Consider the following 20,506-nt stretch of genomic DNA (forward strand, 5'->3'; position numbering starts at 1 on the left):
ACACATCACACATGTGCAGTTAAATTGCATAACTTCAGAAACGTACCCCTAACGTTGCACTCCAAGGATGTAAGTTAGTTAGTCAGTTGCTCTGCTAACTGGATTTGATGGGCCAGAGGAGACATTTCCACTTTATTCACGAAATTGTATTTCAACTTTATTCTCGAAATTTCTACTTTATTCACAAAATGTCGACTTTTTTCTCAAAATTGTATTTCAACACTATTCTCGACATTTCGACTTTTTTCTCGACATTTCGACTTTTTTCTCGAAGTGCACAATAAATGGTGCAGTTTTACACGGCCATCATTGAGTCCATCTCATCTCCTCCATCACCATCTGGTACGCTGCTGCCACTGTGAAGGACAGGAGCAGCTGCAGCGTATCATCCGCTCTGCAGAGAAGGTGATTGGCTGCAATCTTCCTTCTCTCCAGGACCTGCACCTCCAGGACCCTGAAGAGTGCGGGAAAGATTGCAGCAGATCCCTCCCACCCCGGACACAAACTGTTTCAGACTCTTCCCTCTGGCAGGAGGCTGCGGTCCATCAGGACCAAAACCTCACGCCACAAGAACAGTTTTTTCCCATCTGCAGCTGTCCTCGTCAACAAGGCCCCGGACCCCCCTCCCCCCGACTACTACGGACTGCCCCCCCCATCCCACTCTACGTTACATTAACGTAAATATTCCAACCCCGTAACATTTGTACAGACTCATATCCGGCACTTTTTAATCCTCATATTGTACATTTCTGTTTATTTCTGTTATACATTTTACTTTATTCTATCTCTTAGTTTATCTCCATATATTTGTTTGCTTTTATATTTTTATTTTTATTTTTATTTTTATTTTTACTGTATTGCACCAATCACCACAACAAATTCCCTGTGTGTGTTAACAAACTTGGCAATAAACCCCCTTTCTGATTCTGATTCTGATTCTGATTCTGATAAAAAAAGATCTTCCCCTCTCAAATATTTTGCCCCTAGTACTCTTCCGTAGAAGTCAAAGAGGGGCCCACAAAGAGACTTTTGCCCGGACCCCCCAAACATCTAGGAGGGGCCCTGCTATGAATACCATGGGAAATGTACAGATCAATGATTTTTCCAGGCCCTGCCCCTGGCTGAGGCCCCGCCCCCGGGGCGGAGCCCCGCCCCTGACGGAGGAGGCAGCATCAGTCCGCTGCAGACAGGTGATGGAGTGAGTATCCTCCTGTTTCCTCTTCACTTCTTCTTTTCTTGTTCTTGTGTGTGTTTCATTCTTGAAGTGAGAAGTGCATGTGAGCGCATGCGCTGCCATCGGTGCAGCATCCCATGCTGAGTCAGCACGGCTCTACTGAGTCAGCAGGCTCTCTGAACCAAAGTTCTGCTGCGGGGCTGCAGCGGGGGAGCGCGCTCACGTGTCACGGGAGCGCGCCCCGTTTATCCGGGCGGAAGCACCTAATAAGTCCTGGATGAGTGGGTGCAGCAGTAGAGATTATCTATGGATCTTTAGCATCTATCATCTATATTGCTTGTTAGGGATGGACAATTGTGCCAGGTTAGACATTTTAGTAGGAGAAGACTTCCGGTGGTGGCTTTCATAATAAGAGCTTAAGGTATGAAACAGGAAACACCTGCAGGAGGTGGACAGATGGGCAGGCAGGAGCAGCCGCAAGGTAAAAGTCTGTTGGGCCTTGGAAGAAGAAACGACGACGACCGGAAAGCTGGTCTGAACCAAACCAGGAACTGGAGAAACCTGCAGTTCCTCTACTGACCACTAGAGTCTGGATCAGACCTGCAGTTCCTCTACTGACCACCAGGGTCTGGATCAGACCTGCAGGGTCTGGATCCAACAGTGATTGACTATCCTGGCTTCTGAGTTAAAAACTGTAAATGTTCAAGTTTAGTTTATGTCTTTTTAATTACCATGGACTGTTTATTTTTTTATTATTCTTTATTATTCTTTATTCTTCTATTTTATTACTTGTATTTTCCACTGTGGTCAGAGAGGACTGTAATTCATTGTGCTGTTGAACACGAAATTTGAGTTGTGGCTAAAGACATTAAAGAGCAGAATTATTCCCATTTTTAAGATAAGATGTCATTTTATGCTTTAACTGGACTAAGAAATCCCTGAGACCAGTTCTGGGTTGGTAGAGAAGGTTCTGGGGTTCATCTTAAGAAAGTATCTATGTTTCTCTCCAGCTGAAGGGGACTAACCAGGACCCACTTGTTGTCTCTAGTCCAGAGACCTTAGCTCATTTCAGGACTCTTCCATGTTGACCAAGCTAGTGGTCCGATTAGGCTGTACTATACCATGGCCGACTAGTCGCAGGTCACAACAGAGCTCTACTAGTCCTGGTTTCAGCTCTACTAGTCCTGGTTTCAGATCTACTAGTCCTGGTTTCAGTTCTACTAGTCCTGGTTTCAGTTCTACTAGTCCTGGTTTCAGCTCTACTAGTCCTGGTTTCAGTTCTACTAGTCCTGGTTTCACCTCTACTAGTCCTGGTTTTAGTTCTACTAGTCCTGGTTTTACCTCTACTAGTCCTGGTTTCAGATCTACTAGTCCTGGTTTCAGATCTACTAGTCCTGGTTTCAACTCTACTAGTCCTGGTTTCAGTTCTACTAGTCCTGGTTTCAGTTCTACTAGTCCTGGTTTCAGTTCTACTAGTCCTGGTTTCAGTTCTGCTAGTCCTGGTTTCAGTTCTACTAGTCCTGGTTTCAGCTCTACTAGTCCTGGTTTTACCTCTACTAGTCCTGGTTTCAGATCTACTAGTCCTGGTTTCAGATCTACTAGTCCTGGTTTCAACTCTACTAGTCCTGGTTTCAGTTCTACTAGTCCTGGTTTCAGTTCTACTAGTCCTGGTTTCAGTTCTGCTAGTCCTGGTTTCAGTTCTACTAGTCCTGGTTTCAGTTCTTCTAGTCCTGGTTTCAGCTCTACTAGTCCTGGTTTCAGTTCTACTAGTCCTGGTTTCAGTTCTACTAGTCCTGGTTTCAGTTCTACTAGTCCTGGTTTCAGCTCTACTAGTCCTGGTTTTACCTCTACTAGTCCTGGTTTCAGTTCTACTAGTCCTGGTTTCAGATCTACTAGTCCTGGTTTCAACTCTACTAGTCCTGGTTTCAGTTCTACTAGTCCTGGTTTCAGTTCTACTAGTCCTGGTTTCAGTTCTACTAGTCCTGGTTTCAGTTCTACTAGTCCTGGTTTCAGTTCTTCTAGTCCTGGTTTCAGTTCTACTAGTCCTGGTTTCAGCTCTACTAGTCCTGGTTTCAGTTCTACTAGTCCTGGTTTCAGTTCTACTAGTCCTGGTTTCAGTTCTACTAGTCTTTGTTTCAGATCTGAAAGGAATTATTTCATATTTTATCTTAGTAGTGACACTTGAAATGAAAATGAGGATGTTTTGACAGACTTCTTTGTCCTTTGACTTTGTTCATTTTCTTTGTTTTGTTCATTCATTTCGTTTTCTTCTTCTTAGTATCTTTTTTTTCCTTTTCTGTAGTCTGCCTTTTGTTGAAAAGGATAGGCAAAATAAGCCATGAGGCTTCAGCCTATACCTTTTTGGTCTAAAAAAAAAGAAGAAATGTGCATATATATATACCTGTGTGTATACATATACAGTGTGTATATGCAAATATCTTTAATGTAAATGACCAAAATAAAATAAACTAAGCTAAACTTGATCAGAATAAATGTTATTTCATCAGGTTATCATGTGCTAAGCTTAGTCAGGTGTTCCGGTCATATGACAGGGCTGCTTTTGCACATTTTTTAATTAGCTAGGGTTGGGCGGGGTCATTTCTTGCCAACATGGTGCCTTAAACACAAAAAAGTCTTCAAATATACTCTTCAGACACATGTGGATGACATCACAGGGACTTATTTAATAAAGTCTGTGGTTTTGCTCTTAAAGTCCTCTGTTAGACAGTAAAAGTACTCAGATAACCAGACTATTGGATTAGCAACTGCTCTGTGTGGTATGAGTCAGCAGAAGTTACAGTGCCGTGTCTTTTATTTTGAAAGCGTTTTCCTGTACGCCTGTTTTGTGTCTGTGTGTGTGTGTGTGTGTGTGTGTGTGTGTGTGTGTGTGTGTGTGTGTGTGAGAGAGAGAGAGAGAGAGAGATTCATGCAGCCACTGCAGCTGGAGTGAGTCTTTACAGACTCAAATAAGACCCAGAACCAGAGCCACACTAGTCTAGAACCAGTCCAGGACCCCCATGCCACTAACCTGAAGTACTTGTGATAGTACTGGTACTTTAACACGTGTCCAAGCACTTTTGGAACTTTGTCATTGAAGCACCTGAACCTCCTGACAGGAAGTTCTTCCTCACAGACAGATCAATAAGTGATCAATAATTCATCCGAGCCCCTCGTAAGAGAGAGAGCGCTGCTGTGGTTACCCATCATGCCCCTGTGCTCTGGCGTGTTGGAGTCTGTGCAGCAGTGGTCGCCATGACAACTTCAGGACTCCTGCAGAATCTCTGAGATCAGACGGTTCACACAGTCCTGGTAAGAAGTAGGAAAAAAGTATTTTTTACCGTCTTACACCGAGTACTTTTACTATCAACTATCTTCTTTTACTATCTACTAACTACTTTCATTGCTTAACAAATTACTTTTACTTCTCATCAAAGTAATTTTACTGTGTAACAGAGAACTTTTCATGTCTGACAGGATACTTTTATTGCCGTACATAGTACTTTTGGTTCCAAAAGAGTGCTTTTACTCCCTAATACAGTACTTTTATTTCAACATAAGAACATTTACTTTTATTCTCTAACAAAGTACATATATCTTCCTAACAAAGTATTTTTTTTCTAACAAAGGACTTCTAATTCCTGAAATAGTACTTGTACTATCTAAGAGAGTGTACTTTCAGTGGTGTTTTGGAGAGTACTGTGTACTTTCTAATGGAGTATATTCTTCCTCTCTAACAGAGTACAGTTAGTTTTTACTTGTCTTCAGACAGGAGAAGTTTTCCCCTGGAAACTCGTCCAAACGAAGCGTACTGGTTCAGTTTTGTCCTAACGGTGCTGTCATGGAGTTTAACATGTGAGATGAGGCCTGCAGGATCTGAGCTCTGGAGTTCTGATCCGCTCAGGGAATCTGGGGCTCCACACCTCAATCGACTGATAACTGTTGTTTGAATATGTTCCAGCTGTGAATAATCTTTCTCCCTGTAGAACATTGAGCTCAAGAGAGTGTAGAAATGCTTTTACAGCACTTTCCAGATTGATGTGTAGCAACAGTTGCTTCTCTAATGGCGCTTTTCCACTAGCACCTACTCAGCCCGACTCGACTTTGCGCTTTTCCACTAGGGGTCTAACGTGTCGAGTAGATACTTTTTCTGTATCTATTCTGCCGAGGTTCTAAGCGGCTGAGTCGGCTGTATCTGACATCATCACGCTACAGGCCACTGATTGGTCGGGGGGTTGGAGTCAGACGTCTGAGTCAGGAGGAGGAAATCAGAGAAAGACTCTGACAGCGGCATCTTGTTCATTTTATTCGACCAGCAATGGCAGCACAAAAGTCTGTTTCTGATCCAACTCTGAGGTGCAGATGTTCATAAACCTGGTGCTGAGGAGAGAATTAAAAAGGGATCTAGACGGGCGATAAGGAATGACCAGATCCACCAGGAGCTCTGGCACTTCATAGCTGCTCACGGCTACCAACGGACTTTTCAGCAGCACCGAGACAAACTAACAAAAAAAAAAAGCGTTGCTGCTTGAAGCTTCTCTCACTCTCATTTTAACTTGATATGGAACACAAGCCAGAGACCCAGCAGCACATATATCATCTCCTCCAGGTTCTACATCTTTAGTGTTGTTGTCTTCTTCGTTTAGATCACACAATCAAATATGTCACAGCAGCTTCGCTCCAACCTCCTACTTCTGCTCCAGGTGCTGAATTGTTATGGAAAAGAAACCAGGCCGAGTTGAGATGAGTAGAGCCGAGTAGGTACTCGTGGAAAAGCGCCTAAGACCACTGTTGATGTCTTTCCCTCTTGGCATTGTGTTAACACACCTGAACGATCTCAGCCTGTAAACTACCCAGTTTTCCAGATGTCTACACACCTGCTGATAATCGGTTCATCAATAATGATGAGAAACATCTGACTGAAACATACTCTCTTAAATCCTCCGGAAGCAGTAAGGGGGTACTTCATATTTCCCAGTTTTTTTTGCTACTTTCCTTTTGCCTTTGCTTTTGTTGAATAAGAAAATGAGGAAGTGAAAAGAGTCATATGCTGCTGTTCATCTAATAATAATGATAATACATTTTATTTATAATGCACTTTACATTACTGACAATCTCAAAGTGCTACAGCTTCATCTAAAGGTTGTTTTGTGTAATACTCAGACCTACTGTGTTTTTTTTTGTTCCTTTACACACAAACAGGATTTAAGAGGGGGGCTACATTTATATGACCAAAAACCCTGAACGGCTGTGAATCTGGTCTGAACCGGTTTCTGCGGACTGAGGAACTGAACCCACGTGTGTCGTTTGCCAGGGTGATGGAGACGCAGCAGCAGGATGTACTGCAGCTCATGGCGGTGAGTCTGTGTGTGTGTGTGTGTGTGTGTGTGTGTGTGTGTGTGTGTGTGTGTGTGTGTGTGTGTGTGTGTGTGTGTGTGTGTGTGTGTGTGTGTGTGTGTGTGTGTGTGTGTGTGTGTGTGTGTGTGTGTGTGTGTGTGTGTGTGTGTGTGGGACACACCCTCTCCCTCTTATCGATTGTCCCAGAATCAGCTGTTCAGACAGGAAGTACTCAGACGCTTCAGTGCTGCATTCAAAATTAGGTCAGCTTTATTTACAAAAACACACCAACAGATCAAGAAACCAGCTCAGAGAGACGGAGCAGGTTTCTGCAGGTTTCTGGGGGTTTAGTGTTCATCCACATGTGTCCAAAGTAAAAGCCAGCCCCTAGAGCAGTGTTTGGATTATTTCAGGTAAGAGTATTTTAGTGTGCAGCATTCACATCTGGACCAGAGTTATCACATTTAAGACATAAAGATTAAAAATGAAGATTTTTATAAAACTAAATTAAAAACTAAAATTAACAATGCAAATCCGAAACGAGATATAATAGCAGGAAAAACAAACGTGTTATCACTTCCGTTCTGTGGCTAGTTTTTTGTTTGCGGCTTAATTTTTCTCATCAATTCTTTTTTTCTCCTTCTAATTACGCAAAATAATGAAGTAAGTAAGTCAATACCTCAAAAATTAGACATAGACTAAGACTTCTGATGTGATTGTCACACTTAATGGAACTGACTGAAATAATTAAACACTGAAAAACTAAACAATAGAAATCTTTAAAAAATATTATAACTGATCTTTAGATGCTGGTTCACAAGCTGTGGGCGGAGCTGACCAGGCCAGATAGCCAGCACAAATCTGAAGACAGAAAATATTTAATTAAAGTGTTGTAATCGCCTGAATCGTTGACTTATTAGTCGGGCAAACTGAGTTTGTTTCCCATCATGCCTCAGGAGAAGAGGAAGTGGCAGACTGAGATGGAGAACAAGAGGCGTCAGCTGGACGACGACAGGAGAGCTCTGCAGCACTTGAAGGTGACGAGCTCCGCCTCCCTCTCTACTGTGCTGCGGTCATTCATGAAGGCCGCTCCCCCGCAGGGACGTAACCATGACAACTGCAGCAGAAAAATCTGAGTTCCATAAAACCTGGTTTAAATATTACAGAATTAGTTTTAGTCACAAGGACGACCCCACACACAACTGACCTGGACATCCCGCTCTGATGTCACTCTTTTTTCTCCTCAAAACTTTGAAAATTAGTAGTCCTGGTTTCAGTTCTACTAGTCCTGGTTTCAGTTCTACTAGTCCTGGTTTCAGTTCTACTAGTCCTGGTTTCAGTTCTGCTAATCCTGGTTTCAGTTCTACTAGTCCTGGTTTCAGTTCTACTAGTCCTGGTTTCAGTTCTGCTAATCCTGGTTTCAGATCTACTAGTCCTGGTTTCAGTTCTACTAGTCCTGGGGTCCGTTTCACAAAGCACGTTCAACAAACTCCCAGTCTAATCCTGAACTCTTAGTTGATCTACTCTGAGATCGGAAACTCTGAGTTTTCGGTTCCAGAACAGCGGATTTGAGGTAATTTACTCAACTCTAAGTAGTTTCACCTGGAGTTACAAGCGTGCGCCACAACTATAAAAAGCCAGTATCTATAGAGCCCTGATACAAGGATTCACCATGGCAACCGGCGACAACAAAAGATACACAAACTTTTTCTTTTTTTTTAAACTTTATTTAACATTTCAATTTACAAAATCCCTTTGAGGAAAAATTAGTTTGCATCTGAAGATCCACATACTTCATGCCGTGTCCTTTTTCAGCCGAATGGAATTAGAGATTTTAAAGCGACACTACGTAACTTTTCCACCTTAATATCATATTTCCAGAGTCATTGTGATGGTACATCAACTTCCAACAGGTTTAATGAACCTCTGTCATGGTCTGAGGGGTCTGTATCACCTTCACTGGCACTATGTAACTTTGAGGAGCATGGTAGGAACCCTGCCACACTAAAAAACTACAAATCGTTACGACTTTGACTGCTTTACGGCATACGTCACTTCCCCATCCTTCCCGATTCGCAGTCGAGACGAAAATGGGCGGGGCTTGGAGCTCAGAGCTCCGCAGAACCTGTTGCTGCGTTGCTGCTGCAGCAGCTCCACATAACAGACGTGGGGAAAAGATCCTAATGGTTTAACTTTTCACCGGTTTCCTGCTCGGAGGCAGAACCACGCAGGCCAAGTATCTGATATAACAAAGTAAAAGAGTGAAAGAGCCGTCGGCTCGCTTTGGATCGCTGCTGTAACGACCAAACACACAGTAAAGCATGATTTATGGTCTGCGTTAAATCGACGCAGACCCACGGCGTAGGGTATGTGGCGACGCGCAACGTACGGTGCGTGTCGCCGCGTACCCTACGCCGTAGGGTCTGCGTCGATTTAACGCAGAACCATAAACAGCCTTAAACCACAAACACTCACACAGACGGGCGTCGGATCAAAACACGGGTTTTATTCCCCACTTCTCCAGCTAAACGCAGTTGCTGGCCAGCTCTCTGCGGAGCAATTAACCCCAATCTTCAGATAAAACTAGTTTGTTGAGGAAAAAATATTAACTCTTATTTGTAGCTGCAGAGGAAAAAAATAATCACACCTCGGAGCCTCTTCCGCATAATATAGCAGTAAAAAAAAAAGAAGTAAGAGGGATACAAAACATGTACTGTATGTTGTAGCCTACTATTATACAAATTTATTGAAACACATGGCTCTTCAGGGATTCAGGGATCTCTTAGGGATTTCATATGGATCCAGACCGTTAATAATCATTATTTTCTCCATATACCGCTCCCTGGCTTCCTTGTTTAAGGTATCCCGGTAAATTCCAGTTCCTTTCCAGCAGTTTAACATCTTTTTTTGCGTTCCTTCTGTTCACTTAGTGAAACAGAAAAGCGTCCTATCTTCTCTCATCAAAACAAATGCACGAGACGGGACAGGAGTTTTCCGGCAGTACGCGCTGGTGCTCATGGGAAACGTAGTGTTCTTTCTGGTAAAACAATACCGCTTTTGTCCACAAGATGCCGCCAAACTCAGAAAAGCTGAAAGTTACGTTGTGCTGCTTTAATGCGCGCATACGGCGAATTTGAACAAGTTTTTTGAAAAAAAGAGTAACACCGCAGCACAGAATATAATATAAAATTAATTTAACAGATCTTTACATCATTCACCTGCAATCCTGTGGAACTCCTCCTTGGTGGCTTGGACAGGTTGATCATAAACCTGTCCAAGCCACCCGTCCCTTGAAATACGGAATTATTCCGTAATTGGGAATTAAAAGTTGCGTTACGTATTGCAGTGTTTCCCAACCCTGGTCCTCGAGGCCCACTGTCCTGCATGTTTTAGATGTTTCCCTGCTTCAGCACACCGTGATACAAGTGGCTGTGTCATCAACAGAAGTGTCAAGACCTTGATGACAAGTTAATTAGGACCATTAATTAGAATCAGGTGTGATGATGAAGGGAAACATCTAAAACATGCAGGACATTATGCCCCGAGGACCAGGGTTGGGAAACACTGCCGTATTGAACCAATACAGACACATATTATGCTCTTATTTATTTATGTAATAATATACAGGTGGAGGTCAGAAAATTTGAATATATTGCAAAACTTAATTCGTTCGTAGTAAATTCAACTTAAGGTGAAACAAATATTATTTCCCACTACATGCAAAGTGAGATATTTCAAGCCTTTATTTGTTATAATTTTGATGGTTATGGCTCACAGTTTATGAAAACCCCAAATAAAAAATCTAAAAAAATTAGAATATATTATGAAATCATTAAACAATTCAATCATTAAAATTATAAAAAATAAAGGATTAACATATATTGCTCTGCGAGTACTTAGACTATGTAATATACATGTATTACGTGGTCTGATAACCATCTCCCGACGAATATTTATTGAGCTGCGCATTAATGCTGCACCTTCATCAATTGGCTCTTCATCAAGGACATGCCATGTTCGTGACAATGGACTTCTAATATACTGACTCTGTTTTTAATGACAGACGGCAGAACTTCGCCAAAACTCGCCTGCTGACTGAATGAATGAGGAAATCAAATGTGCGTGTGTCTCTGAAAGAGGCGGAGACGCAGAGAAACTCCAGGTTCATTCATATAAACCTGGTCCCGACCAGGTTAGGTTCAGAGCGTCTGTTACTACGGTAACTGACCGAGAGCTTAAGTTACCTCTCTTTGTGAAACGGGCTAGAGTTACCTCTCTTTCTCTGGTTTGAGTTACCTCTCTTTGTGAAACGGAAAACTCAGAGTTTCCCTCATTTCAGGGTTAACAGACTCCGAGTTTTCACTAAACCTGCTTTGTGAAACGGGCCCCTGGTTTCAGTTCTACTAGTCCTGGTTTCAGTTTGTTGTGGAATTTATCAAACCAGTTCAGAAGTCCGCTTTGTGGTTTTTATGAGGTTTTATTGAGCCGGCGGTGAGCACGTCTACACAGGCCAGAGGTCTGGTAGAAATGCTGACCTCGAGTGACGTTGTAATCAGATTTTTATACAAGAAGTTTCAGGAATACACAAATCAGGCGAGAGACAAAAAGTAATTTACAGTCGGATGTGAATCGGGCCAAATGTCATTATCAGACATTTGGCATGACTGACACAGACCTCCAAATCACCCCATGGGGTGCTCTCTTGATTCAAATCTGTTTGAACCAACTTCTGAGGTGTCGGGATCTGCACGGGGGTAGGAAGCTGAAGTCTCAACAAAAGTTGTTGAGTCCAGTTGTCTGTTTGAGCCAACTTCCGAGGTGTCGGGACCTTCACATGGGGTAGGAAATTGGAGTCACAACAAAAGTTCTTGAGTCCAGTTCAAAGCCCTGTAGGGGGTAGGACTGGGCAACCTGCCCCTGCAGGGGGCCAAGCTGCTTCATCAAGTTCTACTAGTCCTGGTTTCAGTTCTACTAGTCCTGGTTTCAGTTCTACTAGTCCTGGTTTCAGTTCTACTAGTCCTGGTTTCAGTTCTACTAGTCCTGGTTTCAGATCTGCTAGTCCTGGTTCAGTTCTACTAGTCCTGGTTTCACCTCAAGTAGTCCTGGTTTTAGTTCAACTAAACCTTGTTTCAGCTCTACTAGTCCTGGTGTAAAGTTCTGGCAGTACTTGTTTAGGAGGTTTTTTCCATATTGACTGTTGAAATGAGAATGGTGTTATAAAGAACTAGGACATCCAAGAATAGACTCCAACACCAGGTTTTAGAAAAATGTTCCTGTGGCAGGGTGGAGAGGCTGATGGGACACACCTGTGTCCCGTCAGCCTGAGTGGCTGCAGCTCCTCCACCCTGCCACAGTTCCTTTTAGTAGCATTTGAAAAAGATCCAGCCTTTGAAGACAAGAGGACAGCAGGCTGGCTCCAGGGCTGGTAATCCGGCCTGTGGCCTGGCTGAAGGCCGGAGTCCGGATGGAGACTAGTAGATCCCGTGACATGGAGGACAGGATCGGGGTTTTGGCGGACGACAGGCAGGGGAGTGGTAGACGGAGGACTGGAGCTCTGAGTGGACGAGACGACAGTATTGACAGGCAGGCGGCGATGGGACAGCGCGCTCAGGATCACTGGATCCGGCGACGAATCGCTGCAGGGATCTGATATTTATGTCTGGTTTGGTTCATGAGATCTGCATGACCCAAGGACACGCCCACTAGTCAGGAAGACCACCAAAATATTAAATATTAGAAAATAACATGTTCTTTGCATACATGTCCTTGCCCTCTGTACCCCTGATCATTGCACATCTGCACACATCTGTATATACAAGTACATTTAGCATATCTGTATATATTGTTCATACTTTATCTCTATAGTATACCGGTACATATTGCTCATGCAACATCTTATATTACCCATCTGTATATGAATATATTACGTATAGTAGGGCTGCACGATTAATCTGCGCGATCTCGATTCATGCTTGACCGCGATCTCATTTCCAAATGACGACGATTTAATTTTTTTTTTTTTTTTTTTTTTTTTTTTTTTTTTTAAAGATGGCTGCATAAAAAAAGGACTAGGCCTATGTTCTAGGTTGTTGTAGTCCTGTCATGGTCAACTATCATGTTGTCATGTTTGTTATATTTTGTTAACGATTGTGGATTACATTTGGAGAAAAATCTACCTTTCTCATCACCTGACACATATTGCACATAAATATTGTTATTGTTAAAATGATTTAAAGACAAGAGAGATGTTTATTGTTTTTATGTTCAATGTCAGCTGTTACAAAGTTGATGCCAGTCTTTTATCAGGCACCATCATATTTTTTGCAACGTTTACCTTTTGTATCGGCAGCTTCTTAATAGCAGCAAAAGGCAATGGGGGGTTCATCCCAGCCAGAGGAATAATTTGTTGCCTCAGAACTACAGGATCTGTTACAAGTCCCCTTTCTGAAAGGGTGTTCAACTCAGGGAGGAACAAATATTGTTCAAAATTGTTATTATTGTTTAAATTATTCAAAGGTTTGTGTAAAGAAGACAAGAGATGTTTATTGTTATTATATTTTTGTTCAGCTGTTGCAAAGTTAAAGTAATAAGTGCAATAAATTTTATATTGGAAAAAAATCGTGAGAGAATCGTGATCTCAATTCTAAGCAAAAAAATCGTGATTCTCATTTTGTCCAGAATCGTGCAGCCCTAACGTATAGCTAACTTATCCCAGCTCTTCATATCATCCTTCTGTACATATTCTTGACTGTATATCCTGTTTATTCTGTACATACTGCGTACTGCTTTTGCACTTCTGATTAGATGCCAGACTGCATTTGACTACCCTTTATTTTACATGTGTAATGACAATAAACCAATCAATCAAAATATTTAGTTGTCCAGATAAAGACAAGACACCAAAACAAATGGAATAAATAAAGTACCATTAGTTAGAGGTAAGTAAAGTCAGCCAAGGTTACATGAAATGATTTGGGTGGGCGGAGTCAGTTTTTACCAACATGGCACCGTGCAGAAGGATAAAAGACACTGGCTCCTCTCGCTGCTAAGATGTACGGAAGAGTATTAAGGCAGGAGAAAACATGTTTGAGAGGGAAAGATTTTTTTTATTGTGAACTTCGATAAAAAAAAGTCGAAATGTTGAGAATAATGTTGAAGTACAATTTCAAGAATAAAGTTTAAATTTCGTGAATAAAGTCAAAATTTCGCCTTTTTTCCTCAACATGTACTTCAACATTAATCTCGACATTTCGACTTTTTTCTCGAAGTGCATAATGAAAAAAAAAAAATTTCCTCCTCTAAAATATTATTTTTATTTTTCTCCTGCCTGGCCCTAATACTCTTTGGTTGAGATTTCACCCGGACTTCTCCAGCTCTTTCTATCCAGTGCATGTATGTAATGTGTTTCCTGTGTTCAGTCGAAGGCTGTCAGGGAGCGCTGGCTTCTGGACGGGCCTGCCGGACCAGAACAGGATCAGGTCAGGAAACAGCTGGAGCAGGACGAGATCAAAACTCGTAATCTGGAGGACAGCATCAGCAGGTCTGATCCCGTTTGCTCCGCTCCACTTCAGAACCCATGACGGGTTCTAATCCAAGTCTGGTCCTGAGTAGAACCAAGACACCAAACCCGAGAAAAACCTTTACTGATATCTGTTTGTTTGCTGCAGGTTGGAGCAGGAAATGATCAGTCTGGAGACCATTACACACACTGCTGTGAGAGCACACACACACAAACACACACACACACACACACACACACACACACACACACACACACACACACACTGGTCTTTGTTTTGGGGGTATTTTCTGTAGATGCGATCTTTTATTGTGAAGGTGAATTTTCTGTTTGTGTGTTTGTCCTGCAGGTGACGTCAGGATCAGATCCAGGTAAACTTCTTCTTCTGTAACAGTTTCTGTCTTGTTGCTGCTGCATCTCATGCATCTGTCCAAACAGCTCACAGTGGTCGTCAGGTGGGCGGGGCTACGCTGCCAGAAGAGATGGGCGGGGCTACGCTCTCAACACATGTGGGCGGGGCTACGCTCCCGGAACAGGTGGGCGGGGCTACGCTCTCAACACATGTGGGCGGGGCTACGCTCCCGGAACAGGTGGGCGGGGCTACGCTCTCAACACAGGTGCTCAAAGGTAACCTCTTCAGTTATCTGGTTTCTCTATGAAGTAATCCGATTACAGTGATGTTGTTGGAGCTCTTGGACTGAACATCTTAGATTACACTGACCAAAGTATATGGAGGATTTTTGTGCCAAAATTAAATAAATAAATACATACATCATTAATTAATTAAATGTGTCATTAATTAATTAAAATTAGAATGAAATATGTAATTAATTAATTAAAATACAATTCATTTTAAGTAAAAATATATATTTATTATTTCAGCATTTAATTAATTAATGACACATTTAATTAATGATTTCGTGTTGCGTGTGAATCATGAAATGTAAAACTGCATTGAATTAATTAATGACACATTTAAATAATGATTTTGTGTTGCTGAATCATGAAATGTAAATGTAAAACTGTCAGTTTCACTCGTCAAACTCAGTGGGCGGATTCCAAACACCTCATTGGTTCCCCTGGACATCAAGTCAAGGCAAATGGAATCCACATAATGGATTGTTGCAGGGCTTCGGGACACATTCCGATAAACTAGGGCCGCGTTCAGACTGCAGGCAAATCTGATTCATATCTGATTCCTTCTCATATCCGATTTTCAGGGCTGACTGTCCACACTGTTTTTAGCAATTTTAATTAATTAATGACACATTTAATTAATTCATGATATATTTAATTCCCATTTTAATTAATTAATGATGTATTTATTTATTTATTTAATTTTGGCACAAAAAATCCTCCATAAAAGTAATGGAATCAGATTGAAATTAAATGTTGTGAATACCTCACATAACACTGTCTCCACCCTCCTTTCCCAAAAAGCCCCTGCAGCCGTCAACGTCAACAAAAGTCCTCAGGTCAGAAGGATGACGGATGACATGAAGAAAGGTGAGTCAGAGTACTACAGATGTACTATGGAGTTACTATAGCAGTTCCGTACCACAGAGGTATTACAGAAGTACCGCAGGTGTACTTACGAAACAGGATTACTTCATGTTTTGCAGGTGAATTGAGGGTTCCAGAGAGAATTTGGCCTCTGTTCCTTTCTGGAGTTGCCCAAGTTGTGAAGCACCGCACATACAATTGAATTGAATGGAGTTCAGTTCAGATCAATTGAGTTTAAATCATTTTGAATGATCTATGCAAAAGACAAATAAGATTGACAATAAAATAACTAAACAAATGAAAAAGGAATGAGAGAAATAGATTGTTGATTGTGGATGGATGGATGGATGGATGGATGGATGGATGGATGGATGGATGGATGGATGGATGGATGGATGGATGGATGGATGGATGGATGGATGGATGGATGGATGGATGGATGGATGGACGCAGAGCACATGCCGTTGCCGTGACGCTGTCGTGAACTCTCCGGACTTCTCCGTCAGTCCATTTCGCCGCGGTGCAATACCTCCCCAGAGTGCTAGGGGGCTGCGATCTTTTCCTGAATGGTTTATCCGACTTTTCCGGTCACAGTGAATCAAAGAAATAAGGACAACTATTGTGCAAAAAACCAAAACAAAAAAAATCACACATGCACGAAGAAAAGAGCGCTGAAAGTTCACGACTGCTTCACGAACCGGAACCGGAAATGTGTTGTTACCAAGCGAACCAATCACAGCCCTCTCGGTCTGCGTTGATCTGCGACCTCTTGACGCGTAATTACAATTTGTGGGAGGTGCACGTCAGGCACGGCGTGGGGTGCGTGACGCGGCGCAATCTGCGGCGTAGGCTCGGCGTCGATTTAACGCAAAACCATAATCCAGCCTTAACATCTGTCTGGTTCTGTCTGTGTGTTGCTTCTGTCCATCCTCTAACCCCACCCCTCCTCTGACCCCGCCCCTCCTCTGACCCCGCCCCTCCTCTGACCCCACCCCTCCTCTAACCCCGCCCCTCCAGCAATGTACTCAGTGGAAATTACGGTAGAGCGGGACCGAGTGACGGGGGAAACCCGGGTCCTGTCCACTAACACCAGACTTCCTGTTGACCTGTCCCAGCAAGGTGTCAAAGTGTACGAAGACGAGCAAAAAGGTGATGACAGCAACGCAGATAAACACGGTCAAGCTGCTTTAGGAGAAGTGAGCACAGGTTCTGGTTCTGGTTCAGCAGTAGGGAGGGTCTAAGAATTATCCATCAGAAGCTCTGACCACCAGTGTCCTTCTCCTAAAGTACAACCTGTCTCTGCGTGTCCCCAAGGCCAGACTCTCCTTAAATGGTAGAAGTGAGTTCTTACCTTAAGGTCACCTGACTAGGGATGGGAATGAGATTTTTACGATTTCAATTCCATTTTCGATTCTGCTTAACGATTCGGTTCTTTATTGATTCCCTTATCGTTTCTAATTTTGAAAAAAAAATACAACAATGAGGCAAATGGCGTTAATATGATAGGCAGCGTTTGTTAGTTAATTAGTTACCAGCAATATTATTAGCTAAGGACTTGCAACGTATCTGCTGCTGGGCTGAGAATTACTGACATTAGTGCGGACTGGATCGAAAACACGACATTCATTGATTGTTATTGCTGCTGTGTACACAAATACACAGCAGGATGCAAGTATTTCAAGTTGCCCTGTTGTCTCTTTTTTACTGAAATGTAACCAGACTATTGAGGGTTTGTATTGCTTGGGCGCCATGTTTACTATTAACTGCTGGCTTACACAATCGTTCGTTCCCGCTGGAATCAAAAAGGGAATTGTTTGCAAAATTTGAAACACTGGGAACTGGTTCCAAACAAGAACTGGTTCTCGATTCCCATCCCTACACCTGACCATCAGGTGACTCCTCATCACTCCACATCTGAAGGAGACTCTGACTGAGTGCTCCGTTTCTATTGGTTCTTCAGCTGCATGTGAATCAGGTGACCTGCTCTGATGCGTCTCTCCCTTGTCTCTCAGTGGTCCACGAGATCCACGGCGAGGATGGCATCCACCAGCTCAGCTCCATTGAGGTGGAAGAGCTCATCCACAAAGCCGACGAAGTCTCCATGGTTTCTCAGACCGTTACCACGGTAACCTCCCTCCCAACCGTGGAGGTCCAGGAGGAGCTGGGCTTCATCGAGCCTGTGGTGCCACAGGCGGCGGCGGCGGTGGAGATCACGGGGCTGGAAGCTAAAGTGAGCGGCGAGCCGAGCGTGGAGGAGGCCAGTGCCGAGAACCCTGTCACCATGGTGTTCATGGGCTACCAGAACGTGGAGGACGAAGACGAGACCAAGAGGGTTCTGGGTGTGCAGGGCACGGTGAAGGCAGAGCTGGTGCACATCGAGGACACCAATGGGGAGGCAGACCCTCCTCCTGCTCCACCCGCTTCTGCATCCGTCACCACCACCCTTGCTGCTGCCCCCCCACCCACTGCCACCAAACCGGAGATGGCAGCAGCGGACAACGGGAACGCGGTTGGGGACGAGCCGAAGGAGACGGAGGGAGGGACGGGGGGAAGCACCGTGAGAGTAGCCATGGATGAGAAGAAGAAAAAGCAACCGTGTAAATGCTGTACCATCATGTGACCTCATCATGTGACCAGTGAGAGTTTAACACGGAGGAAAAAAAAAGATGTACACTGAAACTACAGGAACTAACTGTCCTCACTGCCCCTCTGCCCAGTGCTCCGCCACTAACATGACATCACTTCCTGTTTCCTGACTGACATCAGTTTTGTAAAAACTTTTCTTTACTTTTCTATTTCCTGAAGCTGTTTTACGTTTGCAGCGCAACTGTTTACAGGTGTCAAGCCTCAGGACACTTAAGCATCGGCATTAACTTTAGCATTAGTACTAACATGGATGTGAAATCAATACTTTATCAATCCTTGCGGAAAATTAACTGTTGCCGTAATTATGATTTAAGTCTTTTCAAATAGTCATTCTAGAAGTTTGTATCTGTGGGCAAGAACGTCATGCTGTAGAGGTCTGAAGGATCTCCTGTAGCGGTCTGAAGGATCTCCTGTAGGGGTCTGAAGGATCTCCTGTAGAAGGTCTGAAGGATCTCCTGTAGAGGTCTGAAGGATCTCCTGTAGGGGTCTGAAGGATCTCCTGTAGGGGTCTGAAGGATCTCCTGTAGAGGTCTGAAGCATCTACCGTAGAGGTCTGAAGCATCTCCTGTAGGGGTCTGAAGGATTTCCTGTAGGGGTCTGAAGGATCTCCTGTAGGGGTCTGGAGGATCTCCTGTAGGGGTCTGAAGGATCTCCTGTAGAAGTCTGAAGGATCTCCTGTAGGGGTCTGAAGGATCTCCTGTAGAGGTCTGAAGGATCTCCTGTAGAAGTCTGAAGGATCTCCTGTAGGGGTCTGAAGGATCTCCTGTAGAGGTCTGAAGGATCTCCTGTAGGGGTCTGAAGGATCTCCCGTAGAGGTCTGAAGGATCTCCTGTAGGGGTCTGAAGGATCTCCTGTAGAGGTCTGAAGGATCTCCTGTAGAGGTCTGAAGGATCTACCGTAGAGGTCTGAAGGATCTCCTGTAGAGGTCTGAAGGATCTCCTGTAGAGGTCTGGATGATCTCCTGTAGAGGTCTGGAGGATCTACCGTAGAGGTCTGAAGGATCTACCGTAGAGGTCTGAAGGATCTACCGTAGAGGTCTGAAGGATCTTCTGTAGGGGTCTGAAGGATCTCCTGTAGAGGTCTGAAGGATCTCCTGTAGAGGTCTGAAGGATCTACCGTAGAGGTCTGAAGCATCTACCGTAGAGGTCTGAAGGATCTCCTGTAGAGGTCTGAAGGATCTCCTGTAGAGGTCTGAAGGATCTCCTGTAGGGGTCTGAAGGATCTGTAGAGGTCTGAAGGATCTCCTGTAGAGGTCTGAAGGATCTGTAGAGGTCTGAAGGATCTCCTGTAGAGGTCTGAAGGATCTGTAGAGGTCTGAAGGATCTCCTGTAGAGGTCTGAAGGATCTCCTGTAGGGGTCTGAAGGATCTCCTGTAGAGGTCTGAAGGATCTCCTGTAGAGGTCTAAAGGGTCTCCTGTAGAGGTCTGAAGCATCTCCTGTAGGAGTCTGAAGGATCTCCTGTACATCAGTGTTGCAGTAGACTGAACAAGCATCTGAGTGAAGACACTGTTGCTGACAAGCTCTTCTGAACTCCACCTGTACAGGTGTGTTTATGTTCGGACTGCCAAGGCTCTTGCATTTTAATGTTATTTTCTTCTTATTTGTTTTTCCTGTAAATGTAACACTTCTATTTGCATCACTGCTGTTTTGTCGTTGTGTATCCACATGTACTGTATGTCTTCCAGTAGCTGGTCATTAACGTTGAACTCCATCTTTGACTCGTGTTGTCTGTAAACACTCTTGTTAAATAAACTCTTACAACATCACATCAGTGCCTTTTTATAAACCGTAAATGTTTGTGAAAATGTTTTTTTTTTTTTACTTTTGGACCAAGATCTAAATCCTCATGTTCCTTACCGAGCTTTCCGTTCTCAGAGTGCAGGTTTACTCATAGTTCCTAGAGTATCCAGATGTAGATCTGGAAGACGGGTCTTATCGGAGCTGTTTCTTGTTATATATCTTGGATTTTGCAAATGCACAGAGCTACAAGGAGGACCAAAAGCGAATGTTCATCTCCAGTTGAGAATGAAGATAACCTGTCAGCAAGGACATATTCAGGCCAACCCGCCTAAAACGTAGGGGTGCTTATGAATAGTTAACAACCTCCTTTCTTTGTTCTTGGGAATTACTTAAAGCGAGAGAGCATTGCTCCACTCTGGTTTTTTTAGTAAGAGAATCTCTGTATTAATGAAAATCAGTCCATGTTTTCTGGTGACACTGACTGCTCCTCGTGGTCTTTGTAACTCTGATCTGTACCTTATTTGTGAGGATGACCATGTAAATGAATATCCGGTCCATGTTTTCTCTGCTACCGTTCACTCAGCCGCACA

At 43.4% G+C, this 20,506-nt stretch overlaps 1 protein-coding gene across 1 annotated transcript; it reads left to right on the plus strand.

The window, feature by feature from the left end:
- Positions 1–1,476: 1,476 nt before the first annotated feature.
- Positions 1,477–18,699, plus strand: palm1a (paralemmin 1a). Its single transcript, XM_061738970.1, has 10 exons — positions 1,477–1,595; positions 6,374–6,528; positions 7,465–7,545; positions 13,927–14,048; positions 14,176–14,221; positions 14,377–14,398; positions 14,466–14,654; positions 15,468–15,533; positions 16,548–16,679; positions 17,543–18,699. Exons 2-10 carry the CDS (start codon positions 6,490–6,492, stop codon positions 18,148–18,150), a joined length of 1,305 nt encoding a protein of 434 aa, XP_061594954.1. The 5' UTR covers positions 1,477–1,595; positions 6,374–6,489; the 3' UTR covers positions 18,151–18,699.
- The last annotated feature ends 1,807 nt before the right edge of the window (positions 18,700–20,506 follow it).

This window comes from Cololabis saira, chromosome 13 (genome assembly GCF_033807715.1).
Source record: "Cololabis saira isolate AMF1-May2022 chromosome 13, fColSai1.1, whole genome shotgun sequence".
In the NCBI taxonomy this organism is placed as follows: domain Eukaryota; kingdom Metazoa; phylum Chordata; class Actinopteri; order Beloniformes; family Belonidae; genus Cololabis; species Cololabis saira.